Here is a 27254-nt window from a genome sequence, read left to right as displayed (position 1 = left end):
CTCTCACCGACTCCCCCTGCCTCCTCCTCCGCTTGCAGAAATTTATAAAGAACAAAAAATCGGACTGGGGAGGGGGTTGATACGCCGAAGCTGAAATCGAGAGGCGAACCCAGGAAAGAGGAGTATTTTGTACACGGGACTTTCCCCCCCTTAGTCCCTCAAAAGGAGGGGGAAAAGTCGAGTTTTAAAGGCGACGAGAAGAACAAGGATCGCTAAATAGGCGACGACGCCTATCTTTGTGGATATATATATTTTTAATTCGTAGAAAAATATGGCCGAGAACGTTCTGGACTCTGGCCCGCCTTCAGCCAAGAGGCCTAAACTATCCTCTCCGGCACTTTCTGCCTCAGCCAGCGATGGAAACGGTAAAGATTACTTTCTCAAATGCATATAATTAAAGACGGGGTTGTCTTAAATGTTTATTCTCTTTCGGTCTGGGTGTGTCCGTGGGCTTATATTGTCATGTTTTGGCCGAGCGGGTGTTGATTTTTCTGTTTTGCCAAAGCTAGCAAACCGAGGCTAGCGCCGTCGGAGCACACAGGACTAGCTTAGCTTGTCATTCCTGCTTTTTACGAGCTCTGCCAGTTAGCCATCCGATGCTAAGGTAGCTAGCTATAGCTAGCTGTAGCTAGCTAGCTAGCTACTTAGCTGGACGGCTGGTTAGTTTGTTAGCGACAACGTTAGCTTGCAGTCCTAGCTGTGGCTATGATCCGCTGGGGAGCCGCGTTTAGGGAGTGCTGTTTCACAGATTGCACACACGGATCACAACATTGTAGCTAGCTAGTTAGCCAGGATGCCAAAGGACGTAGCCGTAGTAGAGCCCGCTCGAAGCCGTGTATTTGTTTTGGTGGTAGACTGAACATCGCACACCGGAGGTTGTGTGTGTGTGTGTATTATTATTTTTTTTAGTCAAAGTGGCTGGCTTTAGCTTTAGCTGCGAATAAACAGCTGCGTTTACTAAGTCCGTTTGGTTTGTTAGTGATGAGGCTGAGATGGGCAGCCAAACATCGCTCGCGTTAGCCTAACTAACGTTAAGCGTTCGGCTGTGGATCATGTTCAGCTAGCTCGATAACTCCAATGCTCTCCATTATAAAATTGTGTTGGCTAAACTAAATGTAGCACATTTTGTTTGCTGTAATTTCCACAGTCCGTACGTGTGAGAAACGCATCGGATGATGGTTTCGTCGTGTTAGCAGCACTCGACAAAGATCAGGGCTCATTAGCCTGGCTGCTAGTTTTGTTATCCAGTCAACTTAAAAAAAAAAAAAAAAACACGCACACAAACTTGCAGCTCCAGTGATATTTTCTGGCTTAAGTTGTTTTTCAAGCACACATACTCTTCATACGTGTAGCACTTTTATTTAGCTAGCAAACTCTCTCAGACATGCCATTAGTCGTTTTCGTCGTTGTTTGACGACGCAGAGATGTGATTAAGTGGCCGTATAGCTGATATCGTTAGCTGGTCAGCTAGCTGGTGTTCAGTGTGTGTGTGTGTGTGTGTGTGTGTGTGTGTGTGTGTGTGAACGCCGCAGCCTCAGGCCCACTCAGAACTCCGACTCTCCTGCTGCTTCTGGCATTGTTAGCTAGCTAGTTGGCTAACTCACTAAGATCGCCTCCGTCCTTTCAGACGCCACAGATTTCAGCTTAATAGCCGCTTAAGTCAAAATTAAACACGATAAACCACCATTTGAAACGTTTTACTGAAGCAGGCTGTGGTTATACCTCCGTGTTTACCACAGTTCACCGACTGTCGGTCTAGTCCAGCTAGCTAGTTGTTTCAAATTCCCGATTGTCTTCGGTCATCTTTTTTTCTCTCTCCCCATCTATCTGCATCTGTTTCCATTGTCCAGCCATAACAACAGTAATCAACCTGTATCGCTACCAAAATTAAAACTGAAAAAATAATTGAGCATTTAATAAGCCCAGGCCGGCATAGGGCAAACCTGTAGCCGTAATTGTACTTTTATTTTAAAGCTCAAGTTTCTGCTCACTCTGGTTCCTTAAGTTCAGCCACAGCAATTTCGAAACCTCGTCCAGACCTTCGTGTTTTCTGTATCACTGGTGGTGTTTTTACTCCCTTCGTTTGTGTTGGACTAGTTATTAATGTGTTTAGGGAACAGGGAATCATTTAAACACCATAAACATGATTTTTGTTTATTTGTGGTTTCTGTCCCCTCCAATCTGTTCTGGTTTTACAGTTGGTCTAAAACCTTAATAAATAGCCTGAGTTTATTCAAATCAGGGGAGTTATATAGAGTATGTTCAAGAAATCACAGTAAATATCACAAATTACTGAAGTAGGTTTAGAGATCAGGGATTGACTGATTTGAGAATGTTGTTGCAGATTAATATGGTTTATTTCTATAGGGTTATTAATGCAGTGCACTTAATACAATGGATGCATTTTAGCACAGTAGGCCAGTAGGCTCTGTTGAATAACTTGAATAAACAAATACATCAGATATTGGTTTCAAAATAAGTAAAATTTGCAACTAAAATGGTTGTAATGATTTTGCGTTTCTAAAGCAGAGAATATAAAAGTGTGTGTGTGTGTGTGTGTGTGTGTGTGTGTGTGTGTGTGTGTGTGTGTATATAGAAACCTCAAAGTGGACGTATTGACTCTAGTACATCTCTCCTCATAGCAGTGTATCTGGTGTTTACCTCCTTAAGGCTTCTGACCTTACAACTTTCTCCATGTTTGGCCCTCGTTCAAAACCATGTCTTGTACTGAGCCGAGATGCCCCATGTTGACCTTGTATTTTCTGTTGCTGATGTTGATAGGGTACAGGAGGATATAGTTGCCGTCATCAAAACAATTTTTTTTCCCCTCAGCTTTTAAAATAATTTTTAGAAACGTCAACTGCAATTTTGCCTGTATTTTAACATTTGGTAATTGAGCTGATTCTAATGGCCTCGAATAAGTTTGTTAATGTTTTCCACATATTATGAAGTTTCCATGTCGTAGATATACAGTTTTCTGTAGGTGACTGTATGCATGTTGATGGCTGAAGTTGGGAAGGATGAGGCATTCAATGTAGTTGAGGAAGAATGTCTGATAATTTGACATGTTGTGCAGTTTCATTAAGCCCTCTACACAGTGTAATGTTCTTGTTACTTATTAAATTTTTTATTGATTGGATTTTGCATTTGTCCATTTTTATGTAGATTTTGGCTCGCTCCTGGACCTGGAGCATGATCTACCCGACGAGCTCATCAGCTCTTCTGAGCTGGGCCTGGCGAACGGAGGGGACCTGGGCCAGCTTCACACCAGTCTCGGTGGTGGCGGAGTGGGAAGTGGCATGCTTGGAGGGGTTGGAACCACTGGACAGGACGCAGCAGCCAAGCACAAGCAGCTCTCTGAGCTCCTCCGGTCTGGAGCGCCACCTGTAGCAGCACAGCAGCAGGGTGGCAGTCCAGCAGGAGCCTCTGTGGGGCTTTTGGGCAGTATAAAGGCTTCTCAGGGGCCCCTGGGCATGGCCCCCCAAGGCCAGCAACACCTCTCCCCACAGCAGGCCAGCCTGATGCAACAGCAACAGATGGCAGGGATGGTGGGTGGCATGAACAGAGCCATGCTCGGACCTCAGAAAGGCAACGGTCAGCAGCAGGCAGGGGGGCCTACGCCGCAGCAGCAGGGTATGATGGCCGGGCAAATGATGAATGGCACACCCAGAATGGGGTATCCCAATCCAGGCATGGGCAGTAACAGTAACCTGTTGGCAGAAACACTGCAGCAGCAGGCAGCAGGAGGCCAGGGTGGACTCAGAGCACAGCAGCCTGGAGTAATGAACAAGGTAAGCTAAAGGGGTCATCAGTTGTCAGGGGGGGTCTTGTTTTTAGGATATTTATATTTAGTTTCTTTATTCTTGTTTAATTTGGTGTGTGATTTTTATTAGTTTCCTACACAAACATGATGCCTTATGTATAGAATTCTCAAGATTATCATGGCTTACTCTTTCCTGCAGTTGCAATTATAGTATGGTAACAGTTAATTGACGAAGGTGATCCCTTTTACCTTTTTTATTTTTTAGATATTTTTTTTTTACATTTGTCGATTTTTCCTTTTTTCTTGTGATCCTAGATGGCGATGATGGGTGCAGGTGCAGGCCCCTATGGAGGCCCCTATAGTCAGAACGCAGGTCAGAATCTGGGTGGTGCAGGGCTGGCCCCGCAGCTCATGAACAAACCAGGCATGCCCAACAGCATGGCCCAGTTCAGCCTAGACAAGAAACCCCAGCCCATGCCAGGCATGCCAGCCATGGTGAGTAGTTTTGACTTAATGTATCTGAACCAATAATTCAGTCTTTATTGTAGTAGTTTCGATACAATGCACAAGTGGAACAATTATATTATTATTATTATATCATTTATATTTAACCATTTCTGATCTCTCTCTCACACACTCTTTTAGGCTTCCCAGCAGTCTCCAGCAGGTGGTTCTGGAGTCGGAGGGGCAGCTGGTATGGTACCTAATGCCCAGGGAGGGCTTGGCCCAGCATCAGCAGCGGGTGTTCCTCCAACAGCCGACCCAGAGAAGCGCAAACTCATACAGCAGCAGCTAGTGCTCTTGCTCCACGCCCACAAGTGCCAGCGGCGGGAGCAGGCAAACGGAGAGGTGCGTCAGTGCAATCTGCCCCACTGCCGCACCATGAAGAACGTCCTCAACCACATGACGCACTGTCAGGCTGGCAAGTCCTGCCAAGGTAAGTTTAAGATGGGACCCTAACAGGTCATTGTTCTGAATGGCTCTGTCTTTTTATTTACTGGGGTAATGTGATTACAAAAAAGAGGTCATTAAAACCCATCTCCCAGTGTTTGAGAGCCCTAATGTTTTTATTTCTCTTGTTCACGTTTGCAGTGGCACACTGTGCCTCATCCAGACAGATCATCTCTCACTGGAAGAACTGCACACGGCATGACTGCCCTGTCTGTCTGCCGCTGAAGAATGCAGGAGACAAGAGGAATCAGCAGTGTGAGTGTGTGTATCAGTCCACCAGATGCTTCTGCTTTCTGTCTTTGTGCAAGATAGATGGACCGATGTAGACTGATGTTTGATGTTTTGTCTCACTCCACTTTTAATAAACTGGTACACTTAGAATAGACTGTTAACATCACCCCACTTTTTACTTTTTTTCCCCCCCCTCCTTTCACTTTTTCTCCACCCACAGCCCTGCTTGGCACAGCCAATGTGGGTTTAGGCACTGCTTTGGGTGCCACACCAGGTCCACACAGTGCTCCTAATCTTAACACGCCAGGCCAGATAGACCCCAGCTCCATTGAGAGGGCATATGCAGCACTGGGCCTTACCTACCAGGGTAACCAGGCACCCTCTCAGACTGCCCAGCAAACGCCTCGGGCACTCGGGACCATGGGTAAGCGTACCTAAACAGCCATTTGTCCTACTGAAGGTTTGATTTTGTGTGTTTTACAAAAAAGAAAAGCTGGATATGTTTTAAATAAACCATGGTGGCAGCAACAGCTGTATGTGGACAATCTCAAATACTGGTCTTGCTTTTCCAGGTGGGAATCCAATGGGTGTAAATGGGGCTGTGGGAGTCCAGTCTCAGAATCAGCAGTCTAACCTTCTTCAGGATACTATGCTGCATCTGAACATGAACTCTCAGAAGTAAGCAAATTAATGTTCCTAACAGTTACTGTTTTACAAACCTGTGATTTGCTGTTCATCTGGTTTCACATCTTGGTTTCTGCAAGTTTGGTTCGCTACAGGTAGTGACACAGTTTTTTATAAAGACCTTGATCGTTTCTGTCCACTTCTTGTAGTCTGATGAATGACAGCACTGGTGTGGGCTCCATGCCTGTGGCCACTCCACCTTCCGGTCCTGGCATGAGGAAGAGCTGGCATGAGGACATCACCCAGGACCTGCGCAACCATCTCGTACACAAACTGTATGTACTTTTTCATATTACGTTGATTATCAGATGAGATGTGAGTTGTTTCTGTGTGTCACTACCCCCACCCCCCCCTTTTTCGGTTTACAGTTGTCAGTATTGCTTTATTTTTCTTGCAACAGCGTCCAGGCCATCTTCCCTACCCCAGATCCAGCCGCACTAAAAGACCGGCGTATGGAGAACCTGGTGGCTTATGCGCGTAAGGTAGAGGGGGACATGTATGAATCTGCAAACAGCAGGGTAAAGAGCCTTTTGATGTATACTTGTTAAATCTTTAATTTTTATTGTGCTTTTTTTTTTTTTTGTGTAACATTTTAAATTGTGCCCCCTTTTAGGCGGAGTATTACCACCTGCTTGCAGAGAAAATCTATAAGATCCAGAAGGAACTGGAGGAGAAGCGACGAACGCGACTGCAGAAGAGTATGATCCCCAATCAGCCTGGGATGCCTCCCACCGGCATGCAGCAGGGACCTACTGGCATGGGGCAGTCAGGGCCACTTGCAGGACTTCCACCAAGTGAGTGGGCTAGTCACCAGTTCTCGTTACATACAGAAGTCCTTCACTGGTCACAGGTTACATACGTAGTGGTATATAAACAATAGGCATGTTTAAATGCATGTTATAAAATGCGATTCCTGTGCGCATGTTGTAATATTGGTGTACGGGAAGCATACTGTGCCAAGATCAGGAGTTGTGTAAACTTTCCATTGTTAAAATGAAGCATAATTAATCCTTCCCTCTTTGCTGCAGATGGCCCTCTCTCAGATCAGTCAATGGTGCGTCCTACTGGACCAAACCAGATGGTGAACAGGATGCAGAACCCTGCTGGTCAGTGCTGAAGTGCTAGTTTTTCTTTTCACAGTAAATATTAACATCAAATGTTATTACAGTCACTAATATACTTCTTCTTGGGTTAGGAATGAGTCCATTTAATCAAATGCAGACCATGGGCCAGAGGTCCACCCCTCCTCTTTCACTCAGTGCACCCCTCAACCAGGTCAGTAATGTCCCCTTGCTCTTCCTGAGCCTGTACCTCCCGTGTGGTTTGCAGACACAGATCAGTCAGTTTTTCAATCTAAACCGGTTTTACCCATTCTGCTCTGTGTCTGAAAACTGATCATAGTGTTAAGAGTATGTTTTTTTGAGGCTGGTCCAAATAGTTTGAGTACTTTAAAGGCACTGTATTGTTGAGGAGTAGCCTCAACAAACTTGTTCAGTAGCAGAAAAGCTTCTCTGCAGCTACCGCACCAACAAGAGCATCACATTTTAGTGCATTGTTCATTTTAATATTGTTTACAATGTGTCTGAGCGGTCAAAATACTGAAAATATTGTTTTTGAGAGTGATTTTATACAATAGTATTTGAAGCCTTGAAAATGGAATATTTGCAGTGCAATTTTATTTTATCACTTAACCCTACATTATATAAATTATGGTTTAAGACATTGCTTGTAAATACAGGGTGCACAATGTGTGTTGTATGCAAGTGCTGTAAAAGGGGAAATGTGGGGAGAAATGGTTGTTGAATTATTCATTCATTCATTCGGAATAGTACCTGAAACAACCTGACATTTGGAGCCTAGCTTTCCAAAAAAACAATGAATAGCCAAAATAAACGATGAATAGTGATGTGCTCTTTAATGGCTCTTCAGCACTAAAACAGCAATTTGGGTGACAAAGCGGTTATCAAAAAAGGTCAATTTCTGGATGGAAATAAAAGCACCTTTTATTACCAACAAATTAGACCTTTGTAAACCTTACTAGGTATGTAACAGTGGTACAATAGTACCAGTAAATAACCTGAGCTGTTGCCTTGATGACTTCTCAATAAAACAAATTCTTTATGTTTTTAGATGGGTATGGGGCCTGCACGGATGACCCCTCCAAATGTTGCTCAAATGCAGAATCAGTATATGGCCCCTGGTCAGTTTCCGGGTTCAGGCCCAATGCTTGGCACTGGTCCTGTTGGTATGGCACAGCCTGGGACTCCGGGTGGCATGGCCCAGGTAAGAAGTCTCCTTTTTTGTGTTTTTCAAGGCAAAGCAATGCAGTTTTATGGGCACTCTGCTTGATGACTCATTACCAAGAGTTATACCAGAAAAAGCATGAAGCTGCATGGACCTGTGGTCCTCTAGGAAGGGATGTTTGGAAATACTACTTTTGACAGAAACAATCATGGCCACATCTTATTATTGTTCAACTCAAGTACTTTGGTGATTCTTCTTGTTGAATATTTTAGCAGCAACATGTAGCTGTATTCTCCAACACCCACATATCAAGGCCCTGCCCTGTTTAATGGAAGTAATGGGATCATGCATGTTTTATTTTAAAATTGAATAATTAATGTGTTCTAAACACTTGTGTATGTTTGTTTCAGCAGGGGCCAATGTCGACCCCACCATCTCTGCCAGCTGGTAGTCCTTTAGCCCAGCCAGGCTCTGCTGGGGGCATGGGGAGTGGGGCTTCTGTGGGCTCTCTTGCATCCAATGGCGTGGTTGGCATGCCGCCATCATCAACCCCCTCTCAGTCAATGAACCTTCCGCACTGTCCACCCGTCCGACAGAGCTCTCCCTCACCAGCTCGCAGCCGCACACCCACTCCGCACCTCACGCCTCCTCCAAGCCTTCCAGGCTCACAGACCCCCCAGCCTCACACGCCCAGCCTGCCCCTCTTGGCTCCAGGTGCCAGTCAGCAGCAGCTGTCTCAGCCTGCCAACTCTGACAAATCTGTGCAGTTCCAGCAACAGCAGCCATTAGGAGGACCACCTTCAACAGCGCCGAACTCTGCTGTTGCATCCCAGCATCCGCCCACTCCAGTAAGTGTTTCCACCCTACAGCATGTTGGATTTTTTTTCTTTGTTAACTCCCCACTAATACATGGTAAATAAGTTGTGCTAGTTTACCACTATAAATTTGAAAAGACATAAACCTAGTTTTTACTTCCCCCTTTTCCTAAAAGTTGTCTCAGAAGGGCTCTCTGCCAGTCGACGGCCAAGCTGCCACTCCTGCTTCTGTCAGCAGTGTAGACGCCTCATCCCAGCAGGTCCCCTCAGACGTCACTGCCACCCTTGAGCCCAAGATGGAGGTCAAGCAGTTAGAAGAAGAGGAGGAGGAGGAAGAGGAGGAGGATGAGTCAATGAAGGGAGGAAGGACTGGAAAGAAAGGAGACATAAAAACGGAGGAAAAGCCTGAGGTAAAGACCAGAAAGAACTCCTGGGAAGTGGCTTAACACATTGCTTTGCTTCGCTTTGTGTAAGAGGCTAATTTTTTTTTTTTTTTTTTTTTCTTTCTTTGCCCTTAGATAAAGAAGGAAGAAGCATTTACTGAAGAATGCAAAAGTACACTCATGGAGACCTCCACAGCAGCAGTGGAGGACAAAAAGCCAGAGGTGAAGACCGAGCCTAAAGAAGAAGATTCTGGTTCAGGGGCTACAGATTCCAACAGCTCACAGTCTGGAACAGCCAATAAAAAGAAGAGTAAGAATGCTGTCTAATCCTTTCCACATACTTTCACACTTTAGATGCATGACTGTAATGCATTGTTTTTGTAAAACGTTCTTTCCTATATCACAAGGAAAGAAAAGGGAAAGGGACTGAATGCACTGACCTCACTTAGTTTCTCTGTGTATGTTCTGAACCTGTGGTTTGTCTCCCCAGTCTTTAAGCCTGAGGAGCTGAGACAGGCTTTGATGCCAACACTGGAGTCTCTCTATCGCCAGGACCCTGAGTCTCTTCCCTTCCGCCAACCTGTGGATCCATCACTCCTAGGAATACCTGTACGTGTCTTGTAGTTTGAGTTGTTCATCACTGGTTATTAGTCAGGCACATCTACAAGAGGCTTTTGATTTGTTTAAAGTGGCTCTATGGTAAAGAGGCACCGGCAACTCCAGCTCAAATCCGACATCTACACAACCTTTCATGATAAACCTACACAAACATTACAAAGGCCTTTTGCGACTAGGCAGGTGTCCCAAAAGGTCTTTTTGTCTAATTTGATGACATTTGTCCTCATCAAGTATTAACAGCTGACACTGACAAAATAAGCCTTCATGAGGTTTGTCATGTAGCTTGTGTAGGTGTCGTAGCCTCATGAACGCTGCTCTTTAGTTAGTCTCTCTACTAAAATGACCAACATTTTGTTTTCGGGCAGTCAGTAGTATGTAGAACATGTGCAATCTTCAATTAATTTATGTGTAATAATTTTTTTTTTTTTTCTGACTTTTTTTAGGATTACTTTGATATTGTGAAGAATCCTATGGACTTGTCTACTATCAAACGGAAACTTGACACAGGCCAGTATCAGGAGCCTTGGCAATATGTGGATGACATCTGGCTGATGTTCAACAATGCCTGGCTTTACAACCGCAAGACGTCACGGGTCTACAAGTACTGCTCCAAACTGGCGGAGGTGTTTGAGCAGGAGATTGACCCTGTCATGCAGAGCCTTGGCTATTGCTGTGGGAGAAAGGTGAGTTTGTGTATGTGTGAGGGACTTCTCAAGGTTCCAGAAAGTGTGTGTGTGTGTGTGTGTGTGTGTGTGTGTGTGTGTGTGTGTGTGTGTGTGTGTGTGTGTGTGTGTGTGTGTGTGTGTGTGTGTGTGTGTGTGTGTGTGGAAAAAAAGTGTTTAACTACTTCACATAAGTGGTACAAATACTTTGACATGAAAAGGTTGATTTCAGCAGTAGTCACTGACTTGATCAGTTGTCATGTATTACAATCTTCTATGACTGTTACTACACACATTTGGGTTTCTCCTGAATCACCTACCCCCTTTTTTCCCCTTATATAGCTGGAGTTCTCCCCTCAGACTCTCTGCTGCTATGGGAAGCAGCTATGCACTATACCACGAGATGCTGCTTACTTTAGTTACCAGAACAGGTAAGGGACATGGGCTGGGCAACTACTGCTGCCACCACATGCACGCACAATACTCATTAGCCATGCTGCGTTCCATTTGAACTAGGATGTCTGAGTTCCAAGTAAGAAATTTCAACTGGAACGCCCCCACCACTCTGAAAGTTGGGAGTGCCTCACCAACCCTGAGTTCAAAATCAAAGATGACTGCATGAAATCAGTAGTATTATACTGTTTATTAGCACTTCTATTCATTTGTTTCTCATTAAACCAGTTGTACACACAGTACTGTCCAGCTTGTATCTGTGGATGTGTTTTCTTGGTGTATTTGGATGCACAAAATACCATTAAAATGCATTATCAACTAGGGATGCACCGATCCAGCTTTTTCAGTTCCGATACAAATTCCGATACATTATCTTTGCATATTGGTCCATACCGGTCTGATACTATTGCTGAATTAATCAACCATATACCTCACCATGTGGGAGAGCCTTAAGGCATCAGGATTGACTTAAACATTACTTTATATAATATAACAAATTAACACATAGATATAAATGTACTAATTTGCCATTTGTCACTTATTTATTTGCACATTTAGTGCAGTCTCGCACCACCAAATTAAAGTGAAAGGGTCTATTCCATGGATCGGCCTAATTATGTGATACTCGATCTAGCTAATTTTGTTAATATCGGAACCAATACCCGATCCTAATATTGGATCGGTGCATCCTTCTTATCAACCAGTATTGCTAACTGTGCTAACCCGGGGCATTAAAAGTGGGACATATTTTGGTTAGATTCGCTGTAAAACACTGGTAAAGGATTGTGAAACAAGTCGTGGTAAACTCTTTAGCTTTGTTTTTAGAAATAGTCTATAGTTATCGGAATGTTAAACTGAAACTGTCTGTGAGGGGTCATTCCCACATCCAAAATCCAACTCCCAGACTTGAATGGAACGCAGCAATATTTAATGGGGTCCAGCAGGCAAACTTAAGTGAATCTGTTTCTTTAAAATGCCCTAAAATAAACTGTTAGAACTAGTTAGGAGGAAACTAAATTCCCAGGCAGGGATTAAGCCTATGCCTGAACTGCACAGAATTTTCAAAAATCTGTCAGAGAATAATTTCGTTTAATAATGAAGTTTGCAGTTTGAAGCTTGATTTGTTTTAAAAGAACCAAGGCATATGAATATACATCATCACCTTTTGATATCATTCGTTTGTTATTGTTAAGAGACCCTTGCATATAAATCATTAAATGTAATAAGATTGAATTACAAACTTGTTTGCTTGTTTAGTTCTGAAATATTCACTATGTGGAGGGCAATATTTAATTTGTAAAAAAGGATTGAACGGTCATCAGAGCTGGTTAGCTTTTAAAGGGTTAATTCATATACATTTTGTGCCATTATGATATGGGACATTCTACAATTTATCTGACAGTCTTGCTTCTGCTATGTGTGTATATGTTTAATGTGCTCATGTGTCTGCAAATGCTTCCCCTCACCCCTGCCTCCCCCTGTAGTTGATTCTGCCCTTGTTTAGCTGTGATGATTTACTCATTACACATGCAAACCGCTAATCTGTGCTTTGCTTTGGCTTTCTGCTTGTCTTGTCTGTTGTTTGTCTCCATGTCCATTTGTCCATTTTCTTTCTCTGGTCCAATGTCCCATATTTATTTTCTCCCTTCCCAACACCTTTACCCTCCCTGCAACGCCTGTCATGTCTGCAATGGCCTGCTTTCACCTGACCAATCATCTGCACCATACCCTCCCCTCAACCCAACCCTTACCCCCAAAAACCCTTCTCAAATCCTTGCATCATGATTGGCTCCTCTGGCGACGACCCTGTTCTGCGCTCCTCATCTGTGCCTGCTTCCCTTTTGGCCTGCCCTGTCCTGCCTTGCCCTGCAATGATTGGTGTCTGCCTCATCATGGCCTCTCTGTGATTGGCTCTGGTGTTGGTGAATGGTGTAGTTCACCAAAATATGGGCTTCTTGCTGACAGGTACCACTTCTGTGAGAAGTGTTTCAATGAGATCCAGGGTGAGAGCGTGTCCTTGGGGGACGATCCATCCCAGCCTCAGGCGTAAGTATCCATCTCTTACATGCATGGGTAGAAGAGTGTGTTATGTTACTGGTGTAGTACGCTGTGTAAACTGTAAAGTCTCATTTGTCTATTTTATTTATTTTTTTTTTTTTTTATTTATAAATGTCACGTTTCAGGTCCATCAACAAGGATCAGTTTGAAAAGAAGAAAAATGACTCCCTTGACCCAGAGTTGTAAGTTTTCATTGTAGTGTTCTAGTGCTTGCTCAGATCGTTTTACACAAGTTATTAAGATGCTACTTACACTTTTTTGTGTAAGTGTTTTTTGTTTTGTTTTTCTTTCAAATCCATTGAGCATAAACGCTAATGTCCTGTTATTTCGGAAAGGAGGGGAAATTGAAATGTACTTTTATTTGAAAATGTTACAATGTATCTTGGTTGTTAAGGAGGTGTTATGCATGATCCCTATTTTTGTCTTTTTGCAGATTTGTGGAATGTCTGGACTGCGGACGGAAAATGCATCAGATCTGTGTTCTGCACAATGAGACTATTTGGCCATTAGGGTAAATCTTAATTGTTGAAAGACGGTGAACTGAAGTGATCTAACTTTCAACTTTAAGTGGCTCATCTAACCTGTATCTTCTTTCCTCCTTTAGCTTTGTGTGTAATGGGTGTCTGAAGAAGTCCAACAAGACCCGTAAAGAGAATAAATACGCTGCTAAAAGTATGTTGTATTTCGCTTTTTGAGAATGACTAGTTATCGGAGACTGTAACTAAATGGCTGACACTACATGGCTGAGTTTATCTGTAATGACTTCTTACTTAAGTAACTTCTTACTTAACATCTTTGATGATAATGATTTGTAAATATTTCTTTGGTCATTTAGGGCTACCACAGACTAAACTTGGCAACTACTTAGAAACTCGTGTTAATGACTATCTGAAGCGCCAAAACCACCCAGAGTCTGGTGAAGTCACTGTTCGGGTTGTCCACGTCTCTGATAAGGTGGTAGAAGTCAAACCAGGAATGAAGTCCAGGTGAGAAGAATAAGGGTTCTAACTTTCAGTGTTTAACCTCAAGCTTTGCCTGTATTAATGCCATGGTAAACTAAAAAAATGCTGAGGGATGGTAAACCTTAGAAATGGCTTCTATTCTCTCAAAAGAACCAGAAAAAATTTTGGAATGCTAATGGTCTTTTCATTCTCCATAGGTTTGTGGACAGTGGTGAGATGGCAGAGTCTTTCCCTTATAGATCAAAAGCTCTATTTGCTTTTGAGGACGTTGATGGCGCTGATGTCTGCTTTTTCGGCATGCACGTACAGGAATATGGCTCAGACTGTCCACCCCCAAATCAAAGGTCAGGCAACAGGATTGTGTTCTTTTTATTAGACCATGAGCTGAGGTTTTTTATTGCACTGAACTGTTTGAGTCTGCTGGTGCTCTCATTAATGCTCTTCTTCTTTCCACAGACGGGTATACATATCCTATCTGGACAGTGTTCACTTTTTTCAGCCACGCTGTTTTAGAACAGCAGTCTACCATGAGATACTCATTGGGTATCTGGAGTATGCCAAAAAACTAGGGTATGAACCAAACTTCTTTTTAATATTGTAGAAGGTTAAAAGATGAATATTTTCAAATAAAATGAACATTTTGTATTTGGTAGCTTTCGTATTGTTTGTAATTTGTACACACTCACCTCCAATACACTCCAAATAGCCTGACTGTGGATTTTCTTTCAGATTTACAACTGGCCACATTTGGGCTTGCCCTCCAAGTGAGGGAGACGACTACATCTTCCACTGTCATCCTGCGGATCAAAAAATACCCAAACCTAAAAGGCTGCAGGAGTGGTATAAGAAAATGCTGGATAAAGCTGTCGCCGAGCGCATTGTACATGACTATAAGGTAAGAGTGGGTGAGGTTTTCTGCAGGCCAGTCAGTCTAATTTGCAATGTACGGTCAATCAAATTTATAGCAATCTTTTCAAGAGCAATAACTATGTATATAAATATGTAACTGCATGAAAAATATAAATTCAAAATGCATCAATTCTTTGCAGGACATTTTCAAGCAAGCGACAGAGGATCGGCTCACTAGCGCCAAGGAACTACCCTATTTTGAGGGTGACTTTTGGCCCAATGTGCTTGAAGAGAGCATTAAGGAGCTAGAACAGGAGGAAGAGGAGAGAAAACGAGAGGAGAATAGTACATCCAGTGAAAGTATCGATGTAAGTTAAAAGAATCTCATGTCTTCATGTTCTGGCTGTAGATATAAGTGAAGGTATTTTAATCTATACCACATTTTGCCATACAGGCTACAAAGGGTGATAGCAAAAATGCCAAGAAAAAGAACAACAAGAAGACAAGCAAGAACAAGAGCAGTCTGAGCCGAGCCAACAAAAAGAAACCAGGAATGCCGAATGTGTCCAATGACCTGTCCCAGAAGCTCTATGCAACTATGGAGAAGCACAAAGAGGTAGGCGGACAAGCTATTAACAAATTTCTTTGAGTTACAAAAAAAACTTTGCGATTCTAATTTTCCCCTTTCCATAAGGTGTTCTTCGTTATCCGACTGATTGCTGGACCCAATTCTAATGCTCTTCCACCAATTATTGATCCGGATCCCTTAATGGCATGTGACCTGATGGATGGGAGAGATGCTTTCCTGACACTGGCACGGGACAAGCATTTGGAGTTCTCCTCACTGAGGCGCTCTAGATGGAGTTCCATGTGTATGTTGGTAGAGCTGCACAACCAGAGCCAAGATCGATTCGTCTACACTTGTAACGAATGTAGACATCATGTCGAGACACGTTTCCACTGTACGGTATGCGAGGTAAGAAACAGCAAAAAAGACATTCATAGATCATGGAGTGCTACAAAGACTTAAGTTGCTTGAGCAATGTGCATGTAAAATTAAAGCAGTTGTAGGTAATTTCCAGGACCTATGTGCTCTATAATATACTATTCTCACTACTTTCTTTCTTGCCATAGGACTATGACCTTTGTATTACTTGCTACAATACAAAAGGCCATGAGCACAAGATGGAGAAGCTTGGTTTGGGCCTGGATGATGAGAGCAACAACCAAGCTGCAGCTGCCATGCAGAGTCCAGGAGACTCGCGCCGCCTTAGCATCCAGCGTTGCATCCAGTCTCTAGTACATGCTTGCCAGTGCCGCAATGCCAACTGCTCACTTCCATCCTGTCAAAAGATGAAACGTGTTGTTCAGCACACCAAGGGCTGTAAGCGCAAAACTAATGGTGGTTGTCCTATCTGCAAGCAGCTAATTGCACTTTGCTGTTACCATGCTAAACACTGCCAAGAGAACAAGTGCCCTGTACCGTTCTGCCTCAACATCAAGCAGAAATTGCGTCAGCAGCAGCTCCAGCACCGGGTTCAGCAGGCCCAGATGCTAAGGCGAAGGGTTGCCAGCATGCAAAGAACGGGCCAACCGGCAATTGGTGGCAGTGGAGGTTTACCATCACCTGGGAATAATGGTACTACAGGTCCTGGCACTCCCACACCAAGTACTCAACCTCCCACGCCACAGACACCCACTCAGCAGTGTCCACCTCTTGTACCCCAGCCTGGAGTTTCAGGAGGTCCACAGCCGCAGATGGCAGGAGTGGGCCAGCATCATCAGTTCCAGCAGTTGCCTACAGGTGGAGGAATGATGAACTCTCCTCAACAGCAGATGGTACCACAGCAGCAACCACAGCCACCATCAGTTCAACAACTTCAGCATCCAAACAGCCTTCCTCCATATGTGCAAAGGCCACAAGGCTCCTCTCCACTCTCTCAGTCTGTGGGGAAACCAGGCATGGGCCCAGCTAGCCTTCCTCAGCAACAGCCGACAAACCCAGGGCAAGCAAACTTCTCCCAACAGCAGCCTCCTGGTCCCCCTCCTGCAGCCTTGGAAATGGCCTTAAAGATTCAGAGAGTAGCAGAGACGCAAAGGCAGATGGCTAAACAAAAGAGCCTACAGATGAATCAGGGACCAGGGATGATGTCACCACATGCCATGCACCAGGGACCTCAGACTCCAAACCAGATGGGCATGAACCATCCTGGAGCAGGAATGGTGGGGGCCCAGGGAATGCCATCACAAGCGCAGACAGCTGTAGCCAGGGCACAGCTGGAGCAGCAGCAGCAGCAGGGTATTGTAGGAGCAGGCATGCAACAAGGAGGGCCACAAAACCAACTTCCTCAAGTGCAGATGCCACAGCAAGCTCCGCAAGGTGGGGCTCCACTTCAGCCTCCACAGCAGCAGCAGTGGGGGTCCCCTGGAATGCCCCATCAGCAGCGACCAGGAATGATGGGCCAGATGGGTCACCCGGGAATGGTTCCAGCTCAACAAATGCAGCAGGTTAATCAACCGCAGCAGCAGCTCCCTCCGCAGCAGCAACAAGGGCATCCTGGTGTAATGGGTATGATGGGCACTCCAGGAGGGGCTGCAGGTGCAGGGACTGGCACTGGAGGTCTCTCTCAGAGTGCCTTGCAAGACCTTCTGAGAACTCTGAGGTCTCCCAGCTCCCCTCATCAGCAGCAGCAGGTCCTAAACATACTACGCTCAAATCCCCAGCTTATGGCAACGTTCATCAAGCAGCGTGCACCTAAATATCTTGGGAGGGGTGGGCCTGGACCTGCAGGTGTGGGCCCGACAGTCATGGATGGGCAGCAGGTAAATCCAGGGGTTGCTCAACCAGGTATGCACATGGGCCAAGGGCCAAGCATGGCCCAAATGAATCCACTGCAACAGCAGCAACAGCAGCAAGTTGCACAGCGTTCCATGATGAGTGTGAATATCAATATGCAGCAGCAGCAGCAAATGGCTGCTTTGCAGCAACAACAGCAACAGCAGCAGCAAGGTGTTATGCCAGGTCAAGGCTCCAGCATGTCAAATATCTCCCCTCAGTTTAGAGAATTGATGAGAAAACATTTGCAACAGCAGCAGCAGCAGCAGCAGCAGCAGCAACAACAGCAGATGAACCATGGTCAATTCCAGCATCCCCAGGCACAGCAGCATGGTTATCTTGGTCAGCCTGGCATGCCTCCTCAGCAGCCTGGTCAACCACAAGCTGGTGGACTCCAGCAGCAGCAAGGAGGACCCCAGCCTGGAATGCAACAGAACTACTCAGGATCTGTGTCCCACGTGGCAGCCACTTTGCAACAGAGGGTGCAACAGCAGCAGCTCCAGATGCAGCAACAGCAACAGAATGCTATGGGTGGGCTCCCAGTGGGTGACGGAGGTCCTGTAGGTGGTGGTTCTCTCCAGCAGCAGCAGCTACAGCCCCCTCAGGGTGGTTCCCAGCCTCAGGCCTCCCAGGCCATGCTCCAACAAGCACTGCACCAAAGGCTCCTTCAGCAGCAGCAACACCTAGGTGGTGGGTCTCCTGCCCAGCACAACAATCCCATGAGTCCTCAGCAGCAGATGTCCCAGTCTCCCCATTTGCAGGGTCAGCAGTTGCAGACTTCTCTTAGTAACCAGGTCCGATCACCCCAGCCATCTCCACGGCCCCAATCTCAGCCCCCCAACTCCAGTCCATCTCCCCGCTTGCAGCCACAGCCTTCTCCCCACCGCATATCTCCCCAGACCCAGACAGGCTCCCCACACCCCGGTCATCTTCCCCAGCATCACACTGGAATGGTGGCGCCACCACATCCACAACAACCACAACAGCCATCTCAGCAGCAACAGGCTGTGGACCAAGCACCATTCGGGTCAGACCAGAACGCCATGCTTTCACAGCTGGGTGGACTGGGGGCCCTGCATGGGCAAGGGACTAATGACATGCTGGCTGGCAACAACCAAGACATGGGGACAAATATTAATCACAACTCATTAGATATAATGTAGCATTACAGTCTTTGGAGAACTGCCCTGGTTACCAGGAATGGGTTGCAGTTTTAGAATTTACCATTGCGAATCATTATTAGTGTTATTTAATTTTTTTTTTTGAAGTAAATGAAAAGAATACAACTTCCTATGGGAGATACTACATTAAATGCGCAAATTAATAAATTAAATGAATGGTTATTGCTAAGTTATTGCTGTTAATATATACATATATATTTTTTAGCCAATTGTGTTCAAAGGGTTTTGGGTGAAAGGATGGGAAAATTCTCCTTGGTATATGATATTTTTGGGGACGTCTGCCTTTTTTATAGATATTTTTAAGATTTTAGAAGCATAGAATTAAAGAGGAGAAAAACATGTAAACACAGTAAACCTTTTTTGTTTTCTTTTCCTTTCATACACAGTCAAGATTGTACCCATTTTTGAAAGTGTTAAAATCCAATCAGAAATGGTGGTGGTTGGGGTGGTGGTTAACCATTATTACTGTTGTATTTATCATCTTGAACAGCTTAAAATCCCTTCAGTGTTCATGTTTTCTTTTTCAGATACATAATAGCATATTCAGTTTGAGACAGCTGCAATTCACAAAGAATATATTTTTGTTAACAGAATCAGGCTGAAGAAATGAATGAATTTATATTTCGTATTTTTTTTTTTTTTTGTAAAGTTTTGTGGGTGGGAGGGGAGGGGAGGGGAGGGGAGGGAGGCGTTAAGGATTAAGTGAAGTCGAGTGTTGGTGTGTTTTCTGATGACCGATTGCATGGGATATGTCTGTTCTCCTATGCATGTCTCAGTTTCCCACTTCCATGAACCCTCTCCTGTGAATGTGCGCTCCATTGTCTGATTCTGTCCTTTAATGCTGGAACGGTAATGGAACTGTTGACACTACAGGTGTGCTATATTCAGAAAACACAGTTTGGTGATTTCTGCCACGAAGACTAAGTGGTTAAATGTGATGAGGGAATGTGAAATTCTCAAAGAAGCAACCTTAATTCCCTTTTGCCACCCCACTGACTGTGTGCCCTCACTCCTCTTTGCCCAGGAAGGAACTGTTTCCCCTGACTTTTCCCCTTTTCCCTGTGACTTCAATGTTCAGAACGTTTTGGTTTTCAGTTCTTTTTCCTGCTGTATAAAGAAAAGTCTGGACTAAAATGCTTTCTTTTCTTCTTTTTTGTAGTAAATACGATGTACATGGAAATGGGCAGGCAGACATAGACTTGTGAGAATTTTCTATTGCTGTTTCCTGTTGATTTAAGCTCTTAAGAGTTGTAGAACTTTAGGGCAGCTTGGAGCAAGCAAGCTCAAACTGATGTTTTGCCATGAGGCTGTTTGAATGGGGTGCTGGTCAGTACTATTGCAGCTTTGTATGTGTATAAAATTTCGAGTTTTTTTCACTTGAACATGGTGGGTGTGTACTAACAAGCCAGTGCAGGCTCTTTGTCTCCATGTTGCACACAAACACACTGTGGAGGGCATCTACTGTGCAGTTTGGGGGGGAGGGGGGATTTTTTTTTTTTTTTTTTTTTTTTTTTTTTTTTTTTTTTTTTTTTTTTTGGAGGACCTTTTCTGAATGAACGGGAAAGACGGCAACCCTATTAATTTTTTTTTTCTTGTTTCCCTTCATAAAGTTGACCGGTAAAGGGGTGGGGAATGACCACGTGACATGAACAGTGGCAATATGGCTTGAGACTTATTTTATAAAAATGAGAAATACTTGTCTTTTATATATAGATATATTATTTAATTTAATTTTTGGAAAATAAAAAAAACAACTTGAAGAAACAGGAGCTGATAAATGACACTTTTTTTCCTTTTTTTTTTTTGTAAGATGTAATGGTGATGCAAAATGACACTGCTGTCATACCTTATACATCCCACTTAGGGACTGCTGAGAAATATCATGCCGTTTTAATGAAATGTCTTATACATGCATATATGGATATACACAACTATTCACTGTACAAACCATGGCAACTGAACAGAGATTTTTTTTTTCTTCTTTTAACAGACACAGACTGGAAAAAGACCATGTGTTTTGAAGTTTTGACCACTTTTCTCATGCTAACACTTTTTGGTGCTTGCTGAGAGGAGCAAAAATATTTGATGCTCTGGTTTCTGGTTTTCTTTTTTTTTTTTTAAGTTATTCTGGTGGTCAGATTTTTTGCCAATTATTTAATTGTACATTAAAGTATGTTTGTACCAATGGAACTCTTTATGGCTCTTAGTTTGGTTTTCCCTTATGTTGAGAATTAGCAGGAACAGGAATCCCTTGCCTTTAACAGGAAATGGTGATAAACTACTGCATGATTTAGCTTGTGTATGATATTAGCTTTTTTGCTGTTTGCTTTGATGAACACAAAGTACACAGTGTCATGATTTCTCACATTGAACTTTATTACAATATAAAAGCACATGGATAATTAGACAAATACTGCCATTTATTCTTCTACCATCACACTACCAGATTATTTGTTTTAAAGTGCAATATTTATTTATTTATTTATTTATATATATTTTAAAAGAAGCAAAAGCAACCACAGATAACTTGGTAATATATTAAGTGTGTACAATGTTTCATTTACTTGGTTTCCATCAATCATAAGAAAAGTACAAAATAGTCAGGTCAGTCCCCAGAGACTATCCTCAAATATACATTCAAATCAGCATAGAAAAATACAGACAAAATTGTCTTCAGTTCTCTTCAGCTGTCAACGAGTCGGACAGAAGTTGCTGCAGTGTAGGTGGATGCGGTTACCTTTTGGTACGAGTATACATCATAGTACGTTTTAACGGAACAACAAAGTTTGACAATAGGCACACGTTGCAGTTTAAGTGCAATGACTGGATAAAGTGGGACATAATTGGACTTGGAAACAACAAAAAGGAGGTGCTACAGTGCTGCGTTACTTTGTCTTATTTACATGGTTATTAGAAACAGCAGTCTGATATGTCTATTGACAGCAACGGAAGAAAAACAAAGGACGAACACCTCTTATTTGTACATTTCTGACGGCATCGCACTGATGACGGCATGTCGCCGGTCTGAAACCATGTGTGATTGGGTGACACTGAAGCTGACATTTCCCATACAACAAACTGTTCCAAATATAATCTGTAAAGTAACAGAGTTCACAGTAGGTTTCCTGAAACTAACTGCGTGTGACTGACTGCTGAAACTACATAAATGCTTGAGTATTATCTTCCGTATAGGTGTCCCTCTTACCTTAAAACTGTGCCAATTAGTTAGCCTAATTAGCTTCTACCAAAATTTCAACCAAGGAGCAGTGGAGTGCAATAAACTGAGATATGATTCTTTATTGAATCCTTTTCATAAATGGCACCGCTTCTCAGAAATTGGCAGTGGTGTAAACTTCCGGATTGCGCATTCTTGGCTTAGTGTACTTTGTAGTGTTTTAAAGACACAGTCTATTGAATTGCAGTATTTATAAATGAGTACTTTTACTACTGTTTTGGGAACAATATGTTATTAAACTTACATTTCATTGAGCACAGGGCATAATAACAGCCCTGTGTACACTGGCCACTTCATTAAGGAATTAACACACCCCAAATTATTTTAGATTCTGAATGATTGTAGTCTCCCAAAGTTAAAACTCATTGTGTACGGTGACAATGTATACGCATTTATACTTGAATAAGATGAATAAAATAGTACTCTTACATGTACTCAGCAAAGTATCAAAGTAACAGTACTACTTGAGTGCAACTTTTTTTCGTACCTCTTCTACCACTTGTTAAAAGCGTCAAAGATCACAGGCTTGAAGATTAAAACTATGTTACTATAAAAACACTGGGCTTTTCCTCAACTGACATCAACAGTGAAAGTTAAGACAGGCTGAAGATGTTTGCTGTGCTAATTATGAATCTACTTTGAAATGTTAACGAATGTCATGCAGTAGAATGAATTACGTCAAAAACGCTCCAACATAGTGCATTTGATCAGAGTCTCACATCCCACCAACTCTCTTTTCTCAAGTCTCAGTATTAGAACTCCAGTTCCCAGCTTCTGAAGAAGCCCTTTGCAACCACTGCCTCTCTGAAAGTAACTGTCAGAGAATTGATGGTGACATCTGTCACAGTTACCTCCTCAGGACCTATGTCTGGCCTCCATTCTTCACATGCTGTCGGAGATACTGTCACGTTTTCGGACGCAGTTATTGAATTCCAGCCCTCTGTCCCCACATTACCTGAGAAAGAAGAGCAGGGTCCTGTGAGGCAAACACTTGAAGACACAGCTTTAACACATGTTTATTCAGCAATACTGAAATGCTTGACTAGCGAAGACAAAGTTGAACATTTATTCAGAACGGCTCACAGCCCTCATATAGTGTCCTGGTCCTGTGCTGGTTCCTGTCCGCTTATGGACAAAGTAAAGGGAGGCTGATAAATTATGTTTCAAATAAAAGAACCTCCAGAAGTTCCTCAATGATCTTATACTTTTAACAGTGTACACAGCCATGGACAAGCCATGGACGGCCATACAACATTGTGTATGCAAGGATAGCAGGATAGCTATGATGCTAACAGCCGGGCTTAACAGGGTGGGAGCCACGATGGTAACAGGAACAGTAGCCGGGATCCACAGGGTTCGCAGCAGGGCTCAGCAGCCATGGGCGAACCATATTAACAGCCAGGCTAAGCGGAGGTTGGAGCAGGTAAACCGCATATTAACAGCCAGGCTCACCTGAGCTGGAGCAGGTTAGCCATGATGCTAAAAGCTGGGTTCAGCAGGGTTGAAGCAGGGTAGCTACAATGGTACCAGTACCAGACCAGTACAGACCAGGTACACCCTTCTTGATAGCAGTGTTCCCTATAGGCAGTGGCCGCCATTCAGAAATGTAATGCTCTCTACCATACTGCACACTATGTTCGAGAACTTAACAAGGCCTTTAAGTCTCTAGATCTCTCTAGATGAATAAATATGGGCTGGAAACACAAGTGAAATTAGTGCATCCTAGTCTAACTGCTCTGTTTGTGCTCATCTGTGTTTAGCAGCCGCTTTCTCTGGGCTGCAACACTACTGATTCTGCATTCAAGTGGTGTTGGTTTTATTGGAAAAACAGGTTACCCACCAGGAGGCTGTGCACAAACACCCTCTTAAGTCTTTACGAGTTTCAGCCTTGGAGAAACTTACCACCCAACATTAATTTGAGAGCACTATGAAAACATGAATGGGAGTAAAGAGGCAAGGGTGAATACACGGTATTTGTTTTGGTCTGAGATGCTTGGTGCTCTAGTGTGGCATCTAGTGGCAAAAAAGGATCACCAAGAGCTTCTTTAGGTTCTTTAGGGAATCCAATGTGATAACTTTGCCTCTGTTGGCTCTAGAGGTTAGCAATGTTACTGCCCTGTCTTAAACTGGACAGCAGGAGCTGTTAAACTGTGTTGATGACTGTTTTAACACTCAATTTAACCCTCCAAATGCAGGGCCTTCTGAAATCTGCAGAGCTGTTGTTTAGAAAGAACCCAGTGGGACACCCTGCAATAGAGTCTGGCTGCACAATATATTCTTTGTTACTCATCACTGCAGTTTTGGCTTTTGCGATACTGATATATCAAAATGATAATATGCAAATGACCCTACAATTGTTTACTGTTTTGTGTGCATGTGGTTACTGCACCAGGTGCCTGGTATAATGTAGGGTGTTCGCCTGAAGTCGGTTCACACTGTACTTACCACTGCTGACTTGGAGTACCCCATAAGCCTTGCAACTTGCAACTACGAGACCTGACTGTTTAGTTACTGTGTAGTACATCATAGATCTTGACGTGAGGGGCCTCTCTATGGTTTCCTGAGACTTCCTCAAGCTTTCTGGTCTAACCTGGAAATTGTCCACTACACTAAAATCCCTGTGTCCCGGCTCTAACTTGCCTCTTCAACTAATGAAGAGGTTGGTAATTAGCTTGTGCGTTGGCTTAAGTTTGTAAGAGCAGGGAAAATACTAAACTGTGCAGGACTGAGAACCACTGCATTACACAATGCATCTGTACAAACTGTGTGCGTGTGTTTTTTAAATTACATTGAACCCACACTGAGAGGCTTACTGTTTTGGCACTTGGCCTGATGCAGCTATCTAAACGAGAGTTGCCAAACTACAGTAGGGAACTAGGTCAGCGCTGTTTTTATGCATGCCCACTGACCAACTAACATACTTACTGTTTGGAGTGGCCCTGCCAGTCTCTGTCTCCTCCTCTCTAGTGCAGTCATCTTCCTCATCTTCGTCCTCATCCTCTTCCTCTCTCCCCTCCCAGTCATCCACCGACAGATCTCTGGAGCTTCTCTTTTTTCTCTTGTGCTGGACTACTTGCCGATATAAGCCACCTCCTTCGGACTGGAACTTCGGGTCCATGTGATCGATCTGCGGGTCAAGCGAGCGAGTAAGAGAGAGCCGCAGATGTGCCGGAGACTTCTCTGCAGCCTTGTGAGCGCTGCGGAGGTCCATGGTGTAAAAGTTCTAGAGAGCAGAGAAAAGTGAAGAGAAACTGACTAGCAAAAATGTACATTGATCGAAAATGCTCATCAATCCACGTTGAGGAGGCAGTCGACGGTACCTGCACTAGAACTCTTTTCTGTTTGGGGCCTCTCTTTCGCCAGCCCACTGCTCTGTCCCGGTGCTCTCTATTAGCAAGTCAAAGTGAGAATCCAGAAAGTCCATTACCATCTGCTAAGCAGGACAGCAAACTATGTATCAGTTTGTTAGGCTGATTCTTGAATCTGAACAAAACTCACTTCTCCTCGTATGCCAGAACAAGCCGAGGGTCCAGGATATGCTCCTCAGGCTCCCAGGTGCTGTATCTGTGAACGAAAAAGGAACACATATTTATTACTTACAATATTAATCATAATTTTTCATTATAATATCGTTTTCAAAACAAAACACTAAACATGCACATTCATACTTACTTTGGGGGCCACCCCTTCCACTTCAGTAAGTATTCCACATTCCCCTTAAACATTAAGAGAAAGAGGATCATTCTCAAAATAACAATAATAATAATAATTATTGCCAAATAATAAGAACACAAAATAAAATAATAATAAGAAAGGCAATTATAAACGACTCATATTTTGTATCATATATTCTCCTTAACTGAACATCTTACAGTTCCTATTAGCTATTCCTTAATGACTGTACTGAATGAATGCACTTTTCATACCTTTATTAACTATTAATTAGATCAGATGAGTACAGTAGTAGTCCCACGTGACCAAAGCACATGGTATGCACAGCTATGGACATTAATGGGTTAAGTCGTTCAGCTGAGAGGGTCTCGAGCTCAGCCTTACTACTTTTGTGAGATGACGTAATGGCCCACGAGGCCTCTGGCGTCAACGGGAATATAAAGATGACGACCCAGAAAACACGACCCGCGTTTAACGGAACCGTGGTCCAAAACAGAGGGATGGAGTCTCGTAGGGAGGGGCAGGAGGGGCAGGAGGGGCACATTGACCGGCACGAAGGATCTGCTTTTCCAGCCAATGAGCTCTTTTCTTACACTTGACATTCTGTCATCCTGCTGTGAAGCGTTCATCAGGAGAGAGCGAGAGAGAGAGAGAGAGAGAGAGCGAGAGAGAGAGAGAGAGAGAGAGAGAGAGAGAGAGAGAGAGAGAGAGAGAGAGCGAGAGAGAGAGAGAGAGAGAGAGGAGAAAGAGAGAGAGAGAGAGAGAGAGAGAGAGAGAGAGAGAGAGAGAGAGAGAGAGAGAGAGAGAGAGAGAGAGAGAGAGAGAGAGAGAGCGAGAGAGAGAGAGAGAGAGAGAGAGAGACAGGGGGAGAGAGAGAGAGAGAGAGCGAGAGAGAGAGAGAGAGAGACAGGGGGAGCGAGAGAGAGAGAGAGCGAGAGAGAGAGAGAGAGAGAGAGAGAGACAGGGGGAGCGAGCGCTTCAGCAGCTTCGTCATTTTCAATCAGGCTCAAGCTGGCTGCATATTTCCAAACCGCTACAGAAAGTCGGCTGCTGCTTCAGAAAAAAACCTCCACATGAAGACAAACAGATATGTGCGTTTTCCAACTTCAGCTCAGTTTCCTCTGACTGTAGTTCAACTAAACAGCATTAAAACCGCCGAGCCGAGCGGCGTCCCTCCCTCCTGACTGAACTCGATCAAAACGCACGAGCTCGTGTTCATGATGTAAACACGGCTCTGCTCCCAAACCCCCCCGAAAATGACAACAACAAACATGACTGAACAGTTTTCAGCAGCGCAGCCCGAGCGCTGCCCCTTACCTTCCTCACTCTCTTCTTTATGATCGACTCCACAGCGAACACTTGTTCACCGATAGCTGACAGTTCCATGGGCTCTGAGCGGCGCTTTCCCCGCGTCTCTGAAATAACGCAGCAGCTGTGTGTGTGTGTGTGTGTGTGTGTGTGTGTGTGTGTGGAGGAGCTTCTGTTCGTCTAAAGTAACTGAACGATTCGACAGAAAGACGCTATTCCCCTCCCGCTGCTCCTCCTTCTCCTCAGCTCCTCTTCGCAGAGGCTTGTTTTCAGTTTCAGGAGCTTTTCTCTTTTTTTCCTCCCTCCATTTCCTCCTGCTAGATCTTATGAGTACAGTGACTTTTAAAAT

The 27254-nt window shown here is 43.9% G+C and overlaps 2 protein-coding genes across 5 annotated transcripts; one reads left to right on the top strand and one right to left on the bottom strand.

Annotated features, from left to right (window-relative positions):
• Positions 1-101: 101 nt before the first annotated feature.
• On the top strand, positions 102-19283 carry ep300a (E1A binding protein p300 a). 4 transcript variants are annotated; one of them, XM_072668134.1, is made up of 31 exons: positions 102-365; positions 3166-3791; positions 4079-4258; positions 4409-4700; positions 4856-4969; positions 5166-5369; positions 5518-5623; positions 5779-5904; positions 6030-6147; positions 6243-6423; positions 6658-6735; positions 6825-6904; positions 7760-7912; positions 8284-8721; positions 8865-9098; positions 9207-9381; positions 9562-9680; positions 10133-10372; positions 10694-10782; positions 12770-12850; positions 12988-13044; positions 13296-13373; positions 13467-13534; positions 13698-13848; positions 14022-14168; positions 14281-14394; positions 14554-14719; positions 14874-15041; positions 15128-15289; positions 15368-15649; positions 15808-19283. In XM_072668134.1, the coding sequence occupies exons 1-31, from the start codon at positions 272-274 to the stop codon at positions 18670-18672; spliced, it is 7986 nt and encodes a 2661-aa protein (XP_072524235.1). In that variant the 5' UTR covers positions 102-271; the 3' UTR covers positions 18673-19283. The 4 variants fall into 4 exon arrangements, with proteins under 4 accessions (XP_072524235.1, XP_072524233.1, XP_072524234.1 ...); XM_072668132.1 differs by having other exon boundaries at positions 12740-12850; XM_072668133.1 differs by having other exon boundaries at positions 4856-4975.
• Positions 19284-21045: 1762 nt separating this feature from the next.
• Positions 21046-27254, bottom strand: cbx7b (chromobox homolog 7b). The gene is made up of 6 exons (XM_072668177.1): positions 26915-27254; positions 25598-25641; positions 25424-25489; positions 25246-25312; positions 24851-25148; positions 21046-22880 (listed from the first exon to the last, which is right to left on the bottom strand). The coding sequence occupies exons 1-6, from the start codon at positions 26981-26983 to the stop codon at positions 22678-22680; spliced, it is 747 nt and encodes a 248-aa protein (XP_072524278.1). The 5' UTR covers positions 26984-27254; the 3' UTR covers positions 21046-22677.

Source organism: Salminus brasiliensis, chromosome 22 (genome assembly GCF_030463535.1).
Source record: "Salminus brasiliensis chromosome 22, fSalBra1.hap2, whole genome shotgun sequence".
Taxonomy (NCBI): Eukaryota; Metazoa; Chordata; class Actinopteri; order Characiformes; family Bryconidae; genus Salminus; species Salminus brasiliensis.
This window is presented reverse-complemented; position numbering and strand designations above follow the sequence as displayed.